A 20,856-nucleotide genomic window follows, 5' to 3' on the forward strand; every position below is an offset into this window, starting at 1 on the left:
TCCTGATTTGGGAAATTGACCTTTATTTCAGACACTATGTGCATTTGTATCACCCAATTAACTCAATGGCTACCTTTGAAAAGCCTGTGGGGTATTTATGTCAGTATCTTTGTGCTAGAAAGACTTCTTTAGGAAGTACACAAATAAAATATATAATTGAAGGTTTGATTAAATGTTATAATGTGAATTTTGGATGGTATAACTTTTTATGTCAATAATTTTTTTTAGAAGGTATATATGTAAAGAAACATAGAGCACAAGAAGCCCAAGAGGTTGAGAGGACCTGTCAGGTCAAAAACTAAAAAGATCCAAAGAGGACTAATACCCCACTTCAATGAATGATTAGTAATCCCATCTAAACCCAAGTCCACAAATTATAATTGACATTACTTGACAAGGGAGAACCAATTAAAACATTAAGGCTTTGGTATTAATGACGACAGCGTAAGGCGTTGGTGGTGATAATGATGAATTGATTCTTCTTTGCCCTCAACCACACTACTTTTCCTTTCTTTCCATGTACACCAAGAAATGGTGAATGGAAGCATTCTCTGAATATGGTGCGGTGCCATCTCTAAGAAACAATGCATATGAACTAGCTCTGACAAATCTAGTAAGTGGTTCATAGATTCCCAATGGCTTATACATGTAACTAAAATCTACAGTTATTTTTTGTCTTCTGATCTAAGCGTGAAAGTACTATATCGGTTCCTGATCCAAATTCTGCCATCTGTAGAAGAGGGGGTATTGATGAATCCAGTAATGTTTACAAGGAGCAAAAATACTATATCAACCTCCCATTGTTCAAAATCCTTCTACATCCATATCCTTGGAAGTATATCTTCACCATCCCTGATTGCAAAAACAAACTTTGTCTCCCCTTCCAACGTTAAAAGACTAATATTTAAATATTAGAAATGCTGTGAAGCAACCCTTTGATTGTGCAATAGAGCTGCTACTGCATTCACTGACCGACCTCACACTTTTTTTTTACCTTGCACTCTTCTTTTTTTCCTTTACACTCTCTCTCTCTCTCTCACACACACACACACACACACACACACACACACACACACACACAATGCTAGTACAGTTGCATAAGAGCGTGAATATTTATCTTCATCTTGGATTAGAGCCATGCTAAACCCCAGCTTGCTTTAAAAGGGGAAGGAAAACCTAATTTATGGAGCTATATATTGGTGTAACGCTTTCCAAGTCTTGCTGGCAAGTGTTTCTCTTTAGATATTATTAACATATTCATACTGAACAGTGCCAATGATTTATATTCATTAGGTACACTTCACTAATATATTATCTACTTTAACTGTTAAGATTACTAGTTTGAGAACCGTAGTTATTTCCGCTCTATGGTTGTCTTAACCTGATATTGCCTTTCATTCCCAGTGCAGTCAGGAGGGAAAACAACCAAATTATTATAACAGATCATCATGAATTTATAGCTGTTGTCCAGTCTCTCCGAAAGGAGTGCCCTATCTTCTTATGAGACTGAAAATAAGTGTAGAAAGGAACTTGTATATGAGATTGCGACACGATATCAAGCTAACTTACTTTAAAATTTATGCTGTAAGAAACTTTGCAATGTGTTACTGGATTCCAAATAAGCAAATATGGTTCATTCAACACTGAATTTAGCTGGTTGTTTACTTTCTATAGGGAAAGACCTCAAAGTATCCCTAGAGTCCTGACAACTTTTAGGCAAAACATAATTATTTCTATTGATGGAATGTTGTTATTTAATTAGTACTGGTTTCTGGTGGCAGTTCTTCACCACGAAGCCTTATGCCTGTGAGCCATCAAGTTTACCAAAATATCCTCCAAGCAAAGAAATGGATATGAAATTGAGGGAAGAAGCAGCTAGAAGGTGGACTTGTTTTTTCACTGTTTTCTACAATTCTCAAGTGCTTTCATCCATCTAATAACAGATTTGTTTCTTGTTTCCACAGGCAAAGAGGCTTGAGTGGGAAAGGAAATGTTGGTGATGGCACAAAGAGAGTTCAAGCCCGTGATCGGGGTGACCGAGCAATTCCTGCCCCAGAAGCAAATGCTGAGCTCCAAGTGAATTTGGATGTATGTGATACTAGCTCTCTCTTGATTGGTTTCACATTGTATGAAGCTATTTTCGTACTTTGTTTTCCCAACCTGAGCAACTTTTTTCTCTAAATTGTTTTTCCTCTTGTTTCTAGATGAGTAGAGTTAACAGATGGTCTAAACCTCTAAGGTAGGGGTGCAACTTGGTTCGGTTTGGTGCCAAATCATAACCGAACCAACCTAGGTCGGTTCCACCAAGCAAGAACCAAAACTGGACCAAACTGAGTTAAGGTTGGTTCGGTTCTATATGTTGCCAATATCCTTTAAACTTACTTGGAAGCAACATATATTTTAATGAAAAAAAAATGAAGAAATAATAAACATCAAATACTTCATATCTCTGTCCTAACTCCTAAGTAGTAAGCACAATGAAAAAAATCAATCATCATCTACCTTTCTTCATGCTCCAATCCATAATAAAATGTATATTTATTTATTTTATAAGGGTTTGGTTCGGTTCTATATTAAGCCTTGACCGAACCAAATTGGTCAGTTCTATGTTTTCTTCACCCAGAATCGAACCTCAACTTAATCCAATTCCAAACTGAACCAAACCAGCCCAAAGCTATTGGTTTGGTTTGGTTCTCATTTGAACCAGTCCAAGTTGCACCCCTAGTCTAAGTTCTAATCTAATAGACTAACCCAAGGGTTGAAATATACAATTTGATGAGATCGACCTTGAGATATTTTCAGTCCAAGGTCTAATCTGATAAACCGTAACTGCAGCCCAAGGGTTGATATCCACCATTTGATGGGATTGACCTTACTGATTTAGCAAGTCAGGAATCTACCCAGTTTTGATAATTGTAATCATGACCATTGGACCTTTTTTCTGGACTCTTTTGTTACCTAATGAAAGAATGCAATAGGATCATCAGTCATCAATTTGGACCTTTAGAGGGATATTTGGTGAAGGAGCCATGAATTGTGACTGCAGCTATTTTGCTCATGCACATCATTGTAAAACCTTTTTTGTGATATATAAGACTTAGAGTCTCATTTAAATGCATTTCTTAACATTGCTCATAACTACATTATAGAAATACATGAACATTTCGTATCTGAAATCTAGCTATCTTCATCTCAAAGTTTGTCTTGATTCTTAACCTTATCCATTGATGTTAATAATTTTTTGATTTTTAGCGGTGGAGACAACTTACGCAACCAAATACCAAGAGCAAGAGTGAGAAGTTCCCACCTCCCCATCAGGATGGAGCAGCTAGGTTTCCATCGGACGCATCACGCAATGCCTCAGTATCTTTTGGTGCACCTGTCGTGTCTTTTACTTCATCAATTTTTGAACCAAATTCATCGAGAATCTCACATTCAAGCTCCGTGAGAAATCCTACAGCTTCTGGGGGACCTTCTCAAAGGAAAGTTAACAAAGAAGAGCCCCAAATGGCTCCATCGCGCACATTTATCCGTGCATTCAGACCATCTTCTCTCATGCGCTCAATGGATCTGACAATTAAGGATAAGCAGTCGGTTTCTGGGGTTTTCGGGAGCTGAAAGTAGAGACAGTAATTGGAAGAGGTCGGCTGAAATTGTTTTTTGGGATTAGATGCTCTTTTGGGTTAGTTCTTGAATCATGTTTTCCTTTTTGTTTTCGGGTCAATTTATTAAATATCGTCCATAAAAGTGTTTGGTTTTTAATCGACACAAAGAAAACCAGACTTGATATTTCTGTTCAAAGTGTACAGATTTTGGATGCTAGGTGTTACAACAATAGACAATGAGAAAATAATTTCATCTTCCACGACAATGCATTATTCGAAAGGTTATTTCTCCTCTCTTTGAGAACCCTGAGTTTCTTTTAGGGGTCTGAGTTTTTTATGCCCAGTATTTGTTGTAGTACAAACTAGATATTTTTCTTCATTGCTGAACATTATCATTTGTCCATTAAAAACTGTCCTATCTTTGAATCTGAACTTGTGAGGTTGGAGGTTGTGATACCATGGTTTGGGGGAATGGTGCCGGGATCTACCGAGTCTGTAACTTAGATTACATGTTTTATGATAATTAGGCACTTTTTTGGTTAATATTTTGATAAGTAGGAGGGAAGATATAATTAGGAACTGAATTCATTTGGGAAAATGATGATAAACCAAGAGAGTCAATTGAGATGATTGGAGTCCTAGTTGAAGTCCTAAAAGACCGAAGGTGGTGGTGCAAAAAAAATAAATATGAACTTGACTTTAGACAGAGTGGAATGAAAGAACATAATCCCAAATCTTTGAAATAAGGTTTTGTTGTTGTTGCACAAACAAATTGGTGAAAGTAGGATTGGCTTCCTGGTTTGACACTCACCAATTTACTAAGTTGTCACCTTTCCCACTCGACAAGGTTATGGCATCCTTGCTTGCATGTTTAACCTTGATGTTATTTCGTAAGGGATAAAAAAAATTCATGTTATTTGGAGTGAGAATTTGCTGTTAACAAATGAGGGTGTTGAGTTGCTAAATCAATTACAAATTGCATCATATTCATTAAAATATATATAATAAAATTAGAAGGAGTGAAGAGAAAAGATAAAAAAAATATAGGTCGATGAGATATTTGTCCACACACAAAATTGTAGCAACTCAGTTGTGTTTTATTATATAGATTAGAGTACACTAAAGCCTACAGTACAGGCATCCTCTTTAGGGGTAAAAGAGGAAAAGTAGTAAAATTGGAGGGTGTATTATTAAAAACTCTTTGGATTTGAAGGGATAAAAGAGAAAAGATAGTAAAGTTAGAAGGATATTATTAAATTTTCTTTTTTTTTTGACTCCCCCTTTAACATACACTCCCCTACGAACTGTAGATCATTTGTCTAGAGATACACAAAATCATAAATCCTTTTCTTGTGTATCTCGAGCCAAATGATCCACTGTTCTATGACGGGGTGTATGTCAGAGGGGACGGGGTGTCAGATTATCACGATTTTATTGAAAAAGGGAAGGGGTTGGGAGAGGAGGAGAATAGAAAAAAGGTAAAGTGGGATCATTGTACTGGATGAGACATTTATCCCCCACGAGTGGGTCCCACCATTACGTTTTATTACGTAAATTTGTTAGACAAGGAGAAAAATATATTGCTACATGCATGAAACTTTAAGCCTGGAATGTTATTTTTCAGTGGATTTGTGGAAGCTTGACGTTGATTTAACAACTTAGCACCATTCATTGTTTCACTTCTTATTTAGAGTTGACATTAAGAGAGGCACAGCTCCTTAATTAACACATGAATACATATATTGATGAGGCATCAATCAAGGGGAAGGCGATGATCGCCCTGTTGGAGGTGGTGGTGGAGAACGGAAAATTGCCATTGGTGGTGGTCGACTAAAATCAATCAAAGGAGGTGGTGGAGGCTGACTATCAGGAAGTATCTGCATCAATCCACGTATACCTATACATAGTAACACTGAGTATAAGAAATCTCGACAGACAGAAGGTATACACTTTTTTAATTATTTGAGAGCTTAAGTTATACTGCCTCACCAACTTTTTAATCGAGCTTGAATCATGGATTGAGCTTTACTCAATCAATTATGATTTTAAAAACCAGTGTATCATCTTGGACAAGTCATATCATTTAAATTAATTTAGAATTATTTACTAATACATATTTACTTAGATTAATTCTGGAATGACCTCAGTGGGGGACATTTTGATGTAGTGGCGCACACATGCCTGTAGATGCATTTTCTCAAAGATACAAGTAAAATGCATGTACGGACATGTGCGCACCACCACGTCATGGAGTTCTTGCTGAGGTCACTCCAACATGACTCATTTATTTAGGGTCTGGTTCAACAACCAAAGTCCTAGCAAATCAACTCTTTCTGAAACATCTAACCCCATCTAAAGTGATTCATAAATTAATGATAAAAAATGACGGTCCACAATTCTTCAACTTATAAATTAGGGTTCGAAGTTTCAAAATTGACTAATTTTTTGTGAGGAGCCCATTCCAAATTTTTTAACCCATATAGGACAAAACACTTTGGCTAGGACTTTGACAACTCGACGCTATCCATTTATTTATAGATAAATACATATTATTTTTTTATTAGGAAGTGTTGGGACACCCTAAAGAGAGTCAAACATTTTTCAATATATTAAAAGTTTTCGAATGACCTGATATTTTGTGAAGATGGTCTTTATGGTGAGGAGACTGTCCTCACAGAAAATCAGTTCATTCTAAAACTTCTAACTCCAACAAAAGTGGTTTACACGTAATCAACATTCCATGATCATTCAACTTGTAAATTAGGGTTAGAAATTTCAAAATGGGTTGATTCCTCCTCACCATAGAGATCATCGTTACAAAAAATTAGCCCAATCAAAAAGTTCTAACTCATATATTGAAAAATGTTTGGCTCTCGTTAGGACCTCTGATCGCTCCCCTTTTTTAATTATCAAGTGAGTTAAGTGTGTGTGCTTGAATTACAAACATTTAAATCATTAGTTATCATGAACACGACCAAGATTTTCATAGTATCAGATGAGTCATCTTGGGTCTCTGATGAGTCGATGTGATGGATGATTCACATTATCCGTTTCAGTAGATCAGGATGACTCGACGGCCAGTCATTTTGGTCTTGTCAAGTTTTAAAACCATGCATCCACATATACTAGAAGTAAAAGATACTAAAAGTACAAAAAAAAAAAAAAAAAAAAAAAAAACTAAAATGGGGCTCACCTTCCACAGCTATGGCCCTTGAGACTAGTAAGAGGGCAAGGGAAACAAGCACAACATGAAGAAGTTCTGCACTTTGAACTCCATATTGGCCTTTGTGAGAGACAAAGAGACTTTGTGGGTTGTATAAGCTAATCAATTTGTATGTTCATCTAAAATCACCCTTTTATCCTTAGTTTTCATTTTTTTTTTCTCAGTCAAAATTGAAGTTATGTGTCTTTCTTGACGAGGTCCTTATGTTCTACAAACACGCGTTCTACTTTGTGACTTGGTGAGTTTTCATTTATTTGACCCTTGTAGTTGTTATAAGTGAGAACACTAATTAATTATTAATGGGTTGTGAATCATTCGCATTTCAAAATATCTGAACCTACAACACAAAACCTCTCTTTTTATATATGAGTGCTGATTTTCTAACTCAATCTGTAAGAATAACTCCAAAAATCACTAACATGACATGTGTAAGAACGGTAGATTTTTTCCCTCAGAATTCACAACTGCACATGGGAAAAAAATCTACAGATATATATATATATATATATATATATATATATCTAAACATATTAGATCTCTCTTTTATATCTCTAAAAATATTATATACTGTGTCATTTAAAAAATGGTCCGAGACTGATACCTACGTTCATGACCAAGATAAGACGAGACCATTAAACTCTTCTTCAAATATCAGGAAAAAATTACTCAATAAATCATCTCAGTATTATTAATGAACGACACAAGATGAAATATTGAATTTTAAAACCATGGTACCGTATGCAAAATATACCAAAACAACTTTGTAGTATGGAAAAACATGTTTTAATTATTTGAGATGATAGAAATCTATCTACATATTTACTATTTTCTAACCGGATTAAGAAAAAGAATCAGGAATAGTGTCTACATGACACGTTTTGGTAGGTGTTTAAAACATAATCCCGATGTGTTTAATTTTCAACCAAAACATGCCATGTACTCACTAAGCATTCAATACAAAAAAGACCTTTCTCGATGTGGAGTGAGCCAAGTCAGACTACTTGATTAGGCCCATGCGGGATTTGGTGGCAGCGTCTTTGAGGCAAATTTTTTTGGGTATATATTGTATTTTCGAGTAGGGTTTCTTTATATTTTTACTCTTTGTTCCTTGCGGCTGTGGACAGAGAGACGGTAATCTTTATCGTTGATGTTGAATTTTTTCTCCTTCTTCTCCATGGATGTAGGCAATTTGCTGAACCACGAAAATCTTGTGTATTTATTTTGTTTTTTTATTTTTACTCTTGTTACGCTTCCCCCACAACATCTATATAACAAATTTTGGTTTTGGATCAAATGTAAAACCTATTTCTTTCAACAAAAATAAATTTACTAGTTAAGTCAAAAACTCTCAACAAAGACTTGGATTAATCAATTCTTTTGCCTTGATCCATTCATTCCTTCCCAACTCTCTAAGGTTAACAATTGATGTGAGGCATATGCTTTTTACAAGGATCTTGGTTTGAGACGCAAGCCTTAATTTCCTTTTAGAGTGCTGATTTTCTAACTAGATAGTCTTCACTCAATTGACGTAGCATGTAGATCTTTTTTCCTCAGGATACATAATCACACATCTTTTATGGGGATGTGCAGTAGTGTATCCCAAGGAAAAAGATCTATGGTTTTGTGTCCATGCCATGTCATCCGAGTATTGACCAAGTGAAGATTTTCTAATTAGAAAATCATTATTCTTTCCTTTATGGTTTAGCCTTACGTCTCAAGACATTTTTAACAGTCTTATCCCGAGGCATGAGCGCCTCTAAAAACATTGGTGTTTATTAGCAAGATGGTATACATAAATTGAGGAGATGTGCCAACCAAATTTGAACTCCCATACAACAGTCCTATAGTTGAAACTGCAAATCTTCTTCCATCTTCACCATATGCGCTCTCCACGCATTAGCATTTCTCCTAACTATTACTTAGGGAGAATCCGCGAGAAATCCTACAGCTGCCGGGGGACCTTCTAGGAGGAAAATCAAGAAAGAAGAGCCCCAAATGGCTCCATTGCGTACATTTATCCGTGCATTCAGGCCATCCTCTATCATACACTCAATGGATCTAACAATTAAGGATAAGCAATTGGATTCTGGAGTTTTCGACAGTTGAAAGCAGACGATAATTGGAAGAAGACAGCTTGTTGTGATATGTCTAGTATTCTTATTGGGCTTGGGATTCAATAGGCAAAACGGTATTAAGGGGGACGTTTTCCGAAGCGGAGTGGGCTCGGCCCAAAGTGATTCATATATATATATATTTTGCAGGTAACCAGAGTAAAAATATAGAAGAAAAATTAACACAAGATTTATGTGGTATGACATAATTACCTACGTCCACGGAGAAGAGGGAGTAAAGATTCATTATCAACGATATAAAAATTAAAAATTACAGACTCTTTGACCTCTGCCACAAGGAACCTCACAAAACAGGTCTCCCTTGATATCATGTTGCCTCTTGAAGCCCAAGTCCAATAAGAATAATAGACATCTTACAAAAGTTTAGCCGACCCCAAATCTTTAAAATAAGGCTCCGTTGTTGTTGTTGTTACACAAACAAATGAGTGAAATTAGGGATTGGCTTCCAAGTATTAGCACTCACCAATTTACTAAGTTGTCACCTTCCACACTTGATGAGGCTATGGCCAGGGGCGGATTTCCAGTGCGGGCAATTGCCCCCACAAGAATTTATGAAACTTGATGGAGCTACTTAAAAATAAATTTTTTACGCCCCACATAATTTGTTAAATTTTGACGGAGTTATTTATAAATTAATTTTTTTTACTCCCCTCCCCATCCCCCAAATTTTTGTAAACTTTGAAGGACTTATAAATTAAAAATGTTTAAGATCATCAAGAAATTTGTCCCCCTCACAAAATATTTTTAAATTTTGAAGGACTTAATAGGCATCATTGCTTGCTTGTTTAACCTCGACGTTATTTATTGAGGGATAAAAAACTCCATAAGAATTGGCTGACAATTAAAAACTGGGACATATTACAACATGCATGAAGCTTTGGGCCTTAAATGTTAGAACCAGGATCAGGTAAGGTGTCCCGTTCCATTAGTACAGGAGTGGTGTCTACGTGGAAGAGGACGGCTGAAATTGTTTTTTGGCTTGATTAGTTGCTCATTTGGGTTAGTTCTTGAATCATGTTTGCCTTTTTTGTTTTCGGGTCAATTTATTAAAATATCGTTCATAAAAGTGTTTGGTTTTTAATTGACACAATGAAAACCAGACTTCATATTTCAGTTCATAAGTGTACAGATTTTGGATGCTAGGTGTTACTACAATAGACAATGAGAAAATAATTTCATTATTACATCTTCCACAACTATGCATTGTTTGAAAGCTTATTTCTCATCTCTTTGAGGTCCAGTATTTGTTGTAGTACAACTTAGATATTTTTCTTCATTAATGAACATGATAATTTGTCCATAAAAATTGTCCTATCTGTGGAGGCTGTGATGCCATGGTTTGGGGGAAATGGTGTCGGGATCAACCAAGTCCGTAACTTAGATTTCATGTTTTATGATAATTAGGCACTCTTTGATTAATATTTTGATAAGCAAGCACAAGGAAAGAGAGAATTAGAAATGATTACATTTGGAAAAATGTAGGAGTACTCCAATAGATGATAAATTAAGAGAAAGTTGTCTGAGATGATAAAAACATATAAATTACTTGGCTTTGGCCAGAATGGAACCAAGGAACACGAATTTGTTTAGTTGACCCCAAGTCTTTGAAGTAAGGCTTTGTCTACGCTGTTGTTGCACAAACAAATTGGTGAAAGTAGGGATTGGCTTCCAGGTTTTCGCACTCACCAATTTACAAAGTTTTCGCTTTCCACACTCGACAAGGTTATGGCATCCTTGCTTGCACGCATAATTTTGATATTGTTTCTTGAGGGATAAAAACTTCAAGTTGTTTATAGTGAGAATTTGCTGTTTACGAATGGGGGTGTTAAGTTGTTAAATTAGCAGCAAACTGCCACATATTAGCTAAAATATATAACTATTTGATAGACAGATCAATCGAGGAGAAAATCATATGGCAACATGCAGGAAGCTTTAGGCCTTGAATGCTATTTTTTAGTGGATTTGTGGCAGCTTGACATCGATTTAACAACTTAACACCCTTCATTGTTAACAACAAATCCTTATTATGTTTTTTGAGGGGTCATGCCAGCTGATATGAAGGTGGACTTGTGAATTCCGACAATCCCCCTACTTTCTTCATAAAAATTAAAATTAAAATAAAGGATAAAAGAGAAAAATAAGAATGGTAAATTTCTAAATAATTACAAATTTTTTGATATTTTTGAAACGTTGTTAATGTTGATAAAGTCATCACGTAATATTGACAATTTAATAACGTTTTGTCAACATTATGTGGTTATTGTGTCAATACATGTAACACTTTCGATGTTTTTGAAAACTTCCATAATTATTTAGAAATTTACCCAAAAAAATAGGAAGGAACTTTGAATATGTTGATTTATTATTATTAACATCACAATGCAACACAAATAGCAAGGATATAAGATACTTTACAAATGGAATTACTACAAGAACTTTAGCCAATTTTAGTGAAATTTTTTTGTTCCACTTCTTATTTAGAGTTTAAATTAAGAAAGCTCCTTAATTAACATATGAATACTTATACATAAATGTATTTATTGTGTAAAAAACTAACATGTCCTTATCTTTTTCACTAAAAGACAAAACGAGAAAGGATATTATTGAAAAAAAAGTGTTGGACAATACTAATGTCCCATGAAGTCTTGGATGTTAGCATTCCCCCATATATATATATATATATATATATATATATATATTGATGAGGGATCAATTAAGTGATAGGCGATGGTCGCCCTCTAGGAGGAGGTGGTGGAGAACGGAAAACTGCCCTTGGTGGTGGTGGTGTTGGTGGTCTTAGTGGTGGTGGTGGTGGTGTTGGGCGTCTTTGTGGTGGTGGACTTCGTGGTGGGCTTCGTGGTGGTGGACTTCGTGGTGGAGGCTGACTATTTGGATCTACCTGCATAAGTACTCGAATGCCTGTACATAGTAACACTTTTGAGTATAAGAACTCATGACATAAAGCAGAGACTTTTTTAATTAAAGAGCTTAATTATATTGCCACACCAACTTTTTCATAGAGCTTGAATCATGGATTGAGCTTTACTAAGTCAACTATGGTTTTAAAGACTAGTGTATCATGTTGGACAAGTCATATAGTCTAAATTAATTTAGAATTAATTACTAATTATTTTTTAATTATAAGATGAGTTAAGTGAGTACTTAGGTTACAAAGATTTAAATCATTAAAAAATTTATTATATCAAAAAAATGCTAAACCAAGTTGACACGTTCAAGTTTTCATAGGCACAATTTGTAACCCCCCTGACTCAGTACGATATTGTCCGTTTTGAGCCAAAACCTGCACGGACTTGTCTGTTGGTATAAGAGCCCATCCACATTGCCATGTGTGGACCAACTTAGCATGTGGGGTCGCCCTATCGAGACTCCAGGTTCTCAACTAGGGGAGTCTGATGCTTTAGTCCCATATCGACTATATGTATGGATCGAATTGGGCCCTCTAACACCGTGGGCACCATTTGAGGACAAAACCGTGAGGCTTACAGCCAAAACGGAAAATACCTACCAAAGGTGTTGGGCCGGGCTGTGTCACGACTCATATTTTTGCAGTATCAGACAAGTCATCTTGTGTCTTCGATGAGTTGGTGTGATGAGCGATTCACATTATTCAGGATGAATCTTGTGAGTCATTGTGGTCTTGTCAAGTTCTATAGAAGTAAGAGATACTAAAAGTCAAAAAAAAAAAAAAAAAAGGAATAAAAATGGGGCTTACCTTCAACAGCTATGATTCTTGAGAGTAGTAAGAGGGCAAGGGAAAAAAGCAAAACATGAAGGAGTTTCTGCACTTTGAACCCCATATTGGGCTTTGAGAGGGACAGAAAGACTGTTACATAAGCCAATCAATTTGTATGTTCATCTGAAATCTTCAGAGCCCTTTTATCTTTAGTTTTCAGCTTCTTTTATATATTATTTTTTCTTGGTCAAAATTGACAACTATGTGTCTTTCTTTCTTAGTTAAACGTGTTATTTTGACGAGGTCGTTTCTCATTTAAAAATACTAAACCCACTTGACACGCCTGCGTTTTCATAAATTCGACCAATATTTTTAAGAGATAATTACAAAAACGTGACCAACTTTTGACGAAATTTGCATTCCGACACATAAGAATTTTAAATATTTTATTAGTATGAAAAGTATGCTTGTCTACTTATATCTTTGAATGTAGAAAAAAAATGTGGGAAGTTTCAAAATGGTTGGGTATGAGGTCGAAATTACTGGCCCAATCATACATGTATTTAAAATATTTATCTGAAGTGCCATATATTAGTTTTGATATTTTTTTATTTATTTTTACCAAAACGGGTACAAGAAGAGATTGTACTCAATTGACCTTTATATATTTGTTTTAAATTGACTTGTTTTTGAGGAGGTTCATAAGAATGATATAGAAGTGAAATAACGAAAGTGGTCATCTAATTATAATGAGTGCCATTTTTGGTTAATAGAAATTAATAATATCTAAATGGGTAAATGTTGGGTTTGATAAATATCTTAAACACCTGTTTGGGCTGTTAATTTCGATTAAATACTTGCCCGTTTTTGGTAAAAGACTCTAAATAAGTTCATTTTAACATCACTAACTATATGCAAAAATTAATCTATAAAAATGATTTATTTGGAAAATTCAAGAGTTTCAACTTCAAATTAATTTTTGATGAGATTAAGAATTTCAAAATGATTGAATCTTGAAGTTATAGATAAATGGATCAAGTTCAAGAGCCAATAACATAGTCAATGTGTTTTGTCCTATACGAGTTAAAATTTTCGAAAAATTAGCACATTCTGGAACTTCTAACCCCCATCAAAAGTGGTTTACACATTAACGGTAAAAATTAATGATCCATAATTCTTCAACTTGTAAATTAGGCTATAAGTTTTAGAATGGACTGATTTTTTGTGAAGATGATCTCTGTACCATTTTGATCATCCTCACATCAACCTCACGAAAAATTAGTCCACTTCGAAACTTCTAACCTATATTAGACAAAACACATTAGCTAAATTAACTCGTTAATTCATGCTAAACTTTTCATTTATCAAGAAAAAATTACTCAATAAATCATCTCGGTATTATTAATGAACGACACAAGACAAAATATTGAATTTTAAAACCATGGTATTGTATGCAAAATATACCACAACAATTTTCTAGTATGGAAAAACACGTGTTAATTAATTACTTGAGATGTTAGAAAATCTAACTGATCTAACTACATACTTACTCTTTTTCTACCCGGATTAAGAAAAAGAATCAGGAATAGTGTCTACATGGCATGTTTTGGTAGGAGTTTAAAACATATCCCGATGTGTTTAATTTCCAACCAAAACATGCCATCTACTCACCAAACATTCAATACAAAAGGGACCTTTCTTGATGTGGAGTGGGTCAAGTTAGGCTACTTGATTAGGCCCATACTGGGTTTGGGAGTAGCAAGGTGAATTTTTTTGGGTATATTTTATATTTTCAAGTAGGGTTTCTTTATATTTTTATTCTTTGAGGTTTTTTGCGGCTGTGCATAGAAAGTTTGTAATTTTTATCGTTGATGAAGAATTTTTTCTCCTTCTCGTCCGTGGACTTAGGCAATTTGCCGAATCACGAAAATCTTATTTATTTATTTTGTTTTTTTCATTTTTACTCTTGTTACGCTTCCCCACAACATCTATATATCAAATTTGGGGTTTGGATCAAATGTAAAACCTATTCCTTTCAACAAAAATAAATTTACTAGTTAAGTCAAAAACTCTCGACAAACGCTTGGATTTATCAATTCTTTTGCCTTGATCCATTCATTCCTTCCCAACTCTCTACGGGTAAAAATTGGTGAGAGGCATATATGCCTTTTACAAGCATTTTGGCTTGAGACGTAAGCCTTAATTTCCTTTAATTAGAGTGCTGATTTTCTAACAAAAAAGTCTTCACTCAGCTGGTGTGGCATGGACACGGAACCATGGATCTTTTTTTCCTCTGGATACGTAATCACACAACTTTTATGGGGATGTGGAATTGTGTATCCCAAGGAAAAAGATCTATGGTTCCATGTCCATGTCATGTCAGCCAAGTATTGACCATGTGAAGATTTTATAGTTAAAAAATCATTATTCTTTCCTTTATGTTTTAGCCTTACGTCTCAAGACATTAACAGTCTTATCCCGAGGCGTACGCCTCTAAAAACATTGGTGTTTATTAGCAAGATGGTATACATAAATTGAGGAGATGTGCCAACCAAATTTGAACTCCCATACAACAGTCCTATAGTTGAAACTGCAAATCTCTTAATCTTCTTCCATCTTCACCCTATGCGCTCTCCACGTATTAGCATATCTCCTAACCATGACTTAGGGAGAATCTGTGAGAAATCCTACAGCTGCCGGGGGGACCTTCTAGGCGGAAAATCACGAAAGAAGAGCCCCAAATGGCTCCATTGCGTACATTTATCCGTGCATTCAGGCCATCCTTATCATACACTCAATGGATCTAACAATTAAGGATAAGCTATCGAATTCTGGAGTTTTCAACCGTTGAAAGCAGACGATAATTTGAACAAGACAGCTGGTTGTGATATGTCGGGTCCCGTTCAGCACCAAATATTTTGGCCAACATTTTAGCGAACCATTTTTGTCCTACATGGGTTAGAAGTTTTGGAATGAGCTGATTTTAGGTGAGGATGATCTCTACGGTGAGGAGATCATCCTCACCAACCCATTTCAAAACTTCTAGGCCCATGTTTACAAGTTGAAAAATCGTGGACCGTCCATTTTTGATAGGGTTAGAAGTTTTGGAATGGGCTGATTTTTGGTGATGATGATCTCCTCACCATAGAGGTCATCCTCACCAAAAATCAGCCCATTCCAAAGCTTCTAACTCATGTTTTGAAAAATGTTTTGCCAAAATGTTTGTTTGGTGCTGAACATTTCCATATATATGTTTTTTTTTTTTTTTTTTCTTGGTAAAAATTGAAAGCTATAATGTGTCTTTCTTTCTTAGTTAAACGTGTTATTTTGAGGAGGTCCTTTCTCATTTAAAAGGAAAATACTAAACCAACTTGACATGTCTGCGTTTTCATAAATTTGACCAATATTTTTAAGAGATAATTACAAAAACGTGACCAACTTTTGGCGAAATCTGCATTCCGACACAATACTTTAATAGTATGAAATGTATGCTTGTTTATATCTTTGAATGAAGAAAAAAAATGTGGGAAGTTGCAAAATGGTTGGGTATGAGTTGGAAATTACTAGCCCAATCATACATGTATTTAAAATATTTATCAGAAGAGCCATATATTAGTTTTGATGTTTTTTTATTTATTTTTACCAAAACGGTTACATGAAGAGATTGTACTCAATTGACCTTTATACCTTTGTTTTAAATGAACTTGTTTTTGAGGAGGTTCATAAGAATGACATAAAAGTAAAATAACGAAAGTGGCCATCTAATCATAATGAGTGCCATTTTTGGTTGATAGAAATAATATTGAAATGGATAAATATTGCTTTTGATAAATATCTTAAACACCTGTCTGGGCTGTTAATTTTGACTAAATACTTGCCCGTTTTGGTAAAATACTCTAAATAAGTTCATTTTAACATCACTAACTATATACAAAAATTAATCTATAAAAATAATTTATTTGGAAAATTCAAGAGTTTCAACTTCATATTAATTTTTGACGAGATTAAGAATTTTAAAATGATTGAATCTTGTAGTTATAGATAAATGAATCAGGTTCAAGAACCAATAACATAATCAATGTGTTTTGTCCTATACGGGCTAAATTTTTTGAAAAATTAAAACATTTTGAAATTTCTAATCCCATCAAAAGTTGTTTACAAATTAACGGTAAAAATTAATGATTCACAATTCTTCAACTTGTAAATTGGGCTATAAGTTTCAGAATGGGCTGATTTTTTGTGAAAATGATCTATGTACCATACTGATTATCCTCTCAAAAAGTCAGTCCATTCAAAAACTTCTAACCCATATAAGACAAAACACGGCTAAATTAACTTGTTAATTCATGTTAAACTTTTCATATATCAAGAAAAAGTTACTCAATAAATCATCTCGGTATTTTTACTGAATGACACAAGACGAAATATTGAATTTTAAAACCATGGTACTGTATGCAAAATATTGCACAACAACTTTCTAGTATGGAAAAACATGTGTTAATTAATTACTTGAGATGTTAGAAAATCTAACTGATCTAACTACATATTTACTCGTTTTCTAACTGGATTAAGAAAAAGAATCAGGAATAGTGTCTACATGGCACGTTTTGGTAGGAGTTTAAAACATATCCCCCATGTGTTTTATTTCGAATCAAAACATGCCTAGTGAGTACTCACTAGGCATTCAATCTATGGTTTTGTGTGCACCTCCACATCAGCACAGTGTGAAACACAGTGAATTTCGCAGTCACTCCAACAAAACTCTTTTTTCCAATGATGAGCATGATCGTTTGTCTAGAAAAATTATCTCATCTTTTCATTTGAACTTACTAAAGTTGGAGGCTGTGATGCCATGGATTGGGAGACATGGCATCAGGCACATCCAAGGGCTTAAAAGAACAAGGATGGGGATAGGAAAAATAAATATGAACTCACTCTTAATAATAGAATCTTTGGCTTTAGAAGTGGAACACAATTTATTTAGTGGACCCCAAATCTTTGAAATAAGACTTTGGCAGTGTTTGTTTGCGCTATTTTTCAGCGTTTATTGCTGGAAAAAAAATAAATTCAGCACTTTTTGTCAAAATAGTGCGTTTGTGTACTCTATATTTTCAGCGCTTATTGTTGAAAATAAGTGAAAAAAATTTAGCATTATTTTGATGCTGAAAAAAAGTGCTAAAGCAGTAAGCATTTTGCTTTTTTCGACATGGACAAGTATTCTTTTTTTTTTTAGCACGGACAAGTATGCCCTTATACTTAAAGGGGACGGTTCAGCAGCCCTAAAGTTTGCCAAGTTTGGTGCCAAACATTTTCAAAATATGGGTTAGAAGCTTTGGAATGAGCTGATTTTTTGTGAGGATGATCTCTATGATGAGGAGATCATCCTCACCAAAAATCAGCCTATTCCAAAATTTCTAACCCCATCAAAAGTGATTTACAAAAATTGGACGGTCCACAATTCTTCAACTTGTAAACTAGGGTTAGAAGTTTCAAAATGAGCTGATTTTTTGTGAGGATGATCTCTTCACCGTAGAGATCATTCTCACAAAAAATCAGCCTATTCCAAAACTTCTAACCCCATCAAAAGTGATTTACAAAAAATGTTTGGCACCAAACTTGGCAAACTTTAGGGCTGTCGAACCGCTCCCATACTTAAAATGATATTACCTCTTATATCCCATGAATAAGTATGTAAACACCCCACAAACTAATAAACCCACACCATGACTAAATTATTTTGTCTTATATGGGTTAAAAGTTTTGGAATGAGTTGATTTGTGGTGAGGATGATCTCCTCATTAGTATATAAGCACCCCACAAATTAATAAACCCACACCATGGCTAAATTATTTTGTCTTATATGAGTTAAAATTTTTGGAATAAATTGATTTTTGATGATGATGATCTCTACAATGAGAAGATCATCCTCATCAAAAATCAACCCTTCCTGAAATTTCTAACCCTATCAAAACAAGTTCAAGAACCGTAAATCGTCCATTAAAAAAAAAACTATTTTTGATGGGTTAAAAGTTTAAAAATGGACTGCTTTTTGGTGAGGATGATCTCTAGACCATATAGACCATCCTTACTAAAAATTTGTTCATTCCAAAAACTTTAACCCATATAAAAAAAAAAAAAATTGGTTATGGTGTGGGTTGCCCTTATTAATTCATAGGGTGCTTTTATAATTACACATCCTTCATTTCCATCGAAAATTATTCATCCAAAATTAAGTTCTTTTAATGTTGATTTCAAATTTTGGTGACTTGTATGACATTATTAGTTTTAATTTGAAATTTGTGGGCTTTTATAAATAAAAATTATTATTTATAAATTGAAGATTTGAGTATTATTTATTATTTAAAAATGAATTGTATTTTAATTTTATAAGAAATAATATATTTTATTGTATTTGATAAGAAATAGACATTTGAAACATGCAAACAATGTATAATATGATTGCAAGGGTAACGAAGACAATTTACCAACTTCAGCAATGTGTAACAAACATGATTCAACACCTAAACAAATTTTTTTTTCCAGTACTTATAAGTTTCAACGCTTAATGTTATTCAGCACTTATTTTTTTCAGTTTAACAAACAACACCTTTGTTGCACAAACAAATGGGTGAAAGTAGGGATTGACTTCCAGGTTATAGTACTCACCAATTTACTAAGTAGTGACCTTCCACAAATGACGATATTATGGCCATAGTAAAAAAAACGATGACTTTTTGAAAAAAAAGTGTTTAAAACATGTTTCACATCTTTGACGACTAAAATGATTAAAAAACAAGATTTTTTTTTTCATTTGTGACAAAAAACATCGTTTTATTCCTATTTTTTTTGTTTTTTTTCATAGGAAAAGAAATTAAACACTTTCTTATTTTTTCAATGTGGGGTTGATAAATAATAGAATTTGATGATTCATAAATGTAAAAATATGGGATTTGATGATAATAATTAGATTTTATGAATTTTCATTATATATATATATACACACATAACTTTTAATATATTTTTTTTTATCTTTTATTTGTATCGTTTTTTCCCACTTTTTTCTGTGTTTTTTTTTTTTTTTTTTTCCATTTTCAACTTTTTTCTGAAGTTTTCCCTTGTGGATGTAAACCCCTTACTCTGACTTTGTGACTATGGTTATGGCATCCTTGCTTGCATGTTTAACCTCAATGTTATTTCTCGAGGGATAAAAAACTTCTTAGAATTGGCTGAAGATTAAAAAAACAGGGACATATTACAACATGCATGAAGCTTTGGGACTTAAATGCTAGAATCAGGATCCGGTAAGTTATCCCATTCCATTATAATAGAAACGGTGACTAAGTGGCATGATTTTGTAGGAGTTTAAAACGCATTGGGCTGAGTTTAAAACACATTAGGCTCCTAATTAAGCCATTTTTACATGGCATGCAGCTCGGTATGTTTAATTTCCAACAAAAAATACATGCCATGTAGACACCGATGTTGATATAGGAATGGGACACCGCTCTAAATCCCAACTCTAAATGTTATTTTTGGGGGCCATCGTGGCAGCTAGATGATGATTTAATAACTTAACACCTTCAATGTTAACAGAAAGTACTAAATATGTTTTGAGCTTATCTCTAACAATCCACCCTTCAACATGAAAATAAAATACAAATAGAGAGATTTACGAGATACATACATTTGTTGTATTTTTATTACAAAAACTCCCCTGGTGTTTTGACAAGAACTTCATAGGGACCTTATGTTTTCAAGTTTGTTATTAACAAACCTTAGAATGTGACCCACATCATGTTAAAACACTAAATGCTTATAATACTCTCAACTCTTTAAATCAAGAGTCATGATAATATGACGCCCCCATCATAGAATAATAGATCATTTGCATCGGGATACATAAAATCATAAATATTTTTCTTAATCAAACACCTCCTTATATCCTCTCTCTTCTCAAAATTGATTCTCTCCCAAAATCAAGGATCATACCCAAATAATTATTATTTTTAATCTGAGTTTCACCATGAAATCGAGTAGGTTATGATGTTGGATTAATTGTCAATGGGCAATGTTGCATTGGTTCAGTTGCGATTTTAGGAATGTTGAGAAGGAAAGAGAGGATACACGAGATATTTGATTTAAAAAACTAAGAGTATTATAGATATGTAATATTTTAAAAATAATGTGAGTCCCTTTCCAAGC

The 20,856-nt window shown here is 34.2% G+C and overlaps 1 protein-coding gene and 1 long non-coding RNA gene across 3 annotated transcripts in view; one reads left to right on the top strand and one right to left on the bottom strand.

Moving 5' to 3' along the window:
• The window catches only part of LOC147405366 (Protein kinase superfamily protein), a 48,779-nt gene that overhangs the window by 6,067 nt on the left and 21,856 nt on the right, over window positions 1–20,856 (top strand). The window contains exons 5-7 of one of the 2 annotated variants that reach the window (XR_015175908.1): window positions 1,782–1,882; window positions 1,965–2,088; window positions 3,253–3,823. Coding sequence is in view for 1 of the 2 variants with exons in the window: in XM_086433125.1 (XP_086289251.1) it covers window positions 1,782–1,882; window positions 1,965–2,088; window positions 3,253–3,618 (591 nt within the window). In the remaining variant the exon portion in view is untranslated. Of the gene's footprint in view, window positions 1–1,781; window positions 1,883–1,964; window positions 2,089–3,252; window positions 3,872–20,856 lie in introns of those variants that run through there. The other variant, XM_086433125.1, reaches the window with a different exon arrangement.
• LOC147405367 (uncharacterized) lies at window positions 11,238–12,859 on the bottom strand. The gene is made up of 2 exons (XR_015175733.1): window positions 12,694–12,859; window positions 11,238–11,879 (listed from the first exon to the last, which is right to left on the bottom strand). It is a non-coding gene; the product is annotated as an uncharacterized LOC147405367 (long non-coding RNA).

This window comes from Akebia trifoliata, chromosome 3 (assembly GCF_017979445.1).
Source record: "Akebia trifoliata isolate Shusen 1 chromosome 3, ASM1797944v1, whole genome shotgun sequence".
Taxonomy (NCBI): domain Eukaryota; kingdom Viridiplantae; phylum Streptophyta; class Magnoliopsida; order Ranunculales; family Lardizabalaceae; genus Akebia; species Akebia trifoliata.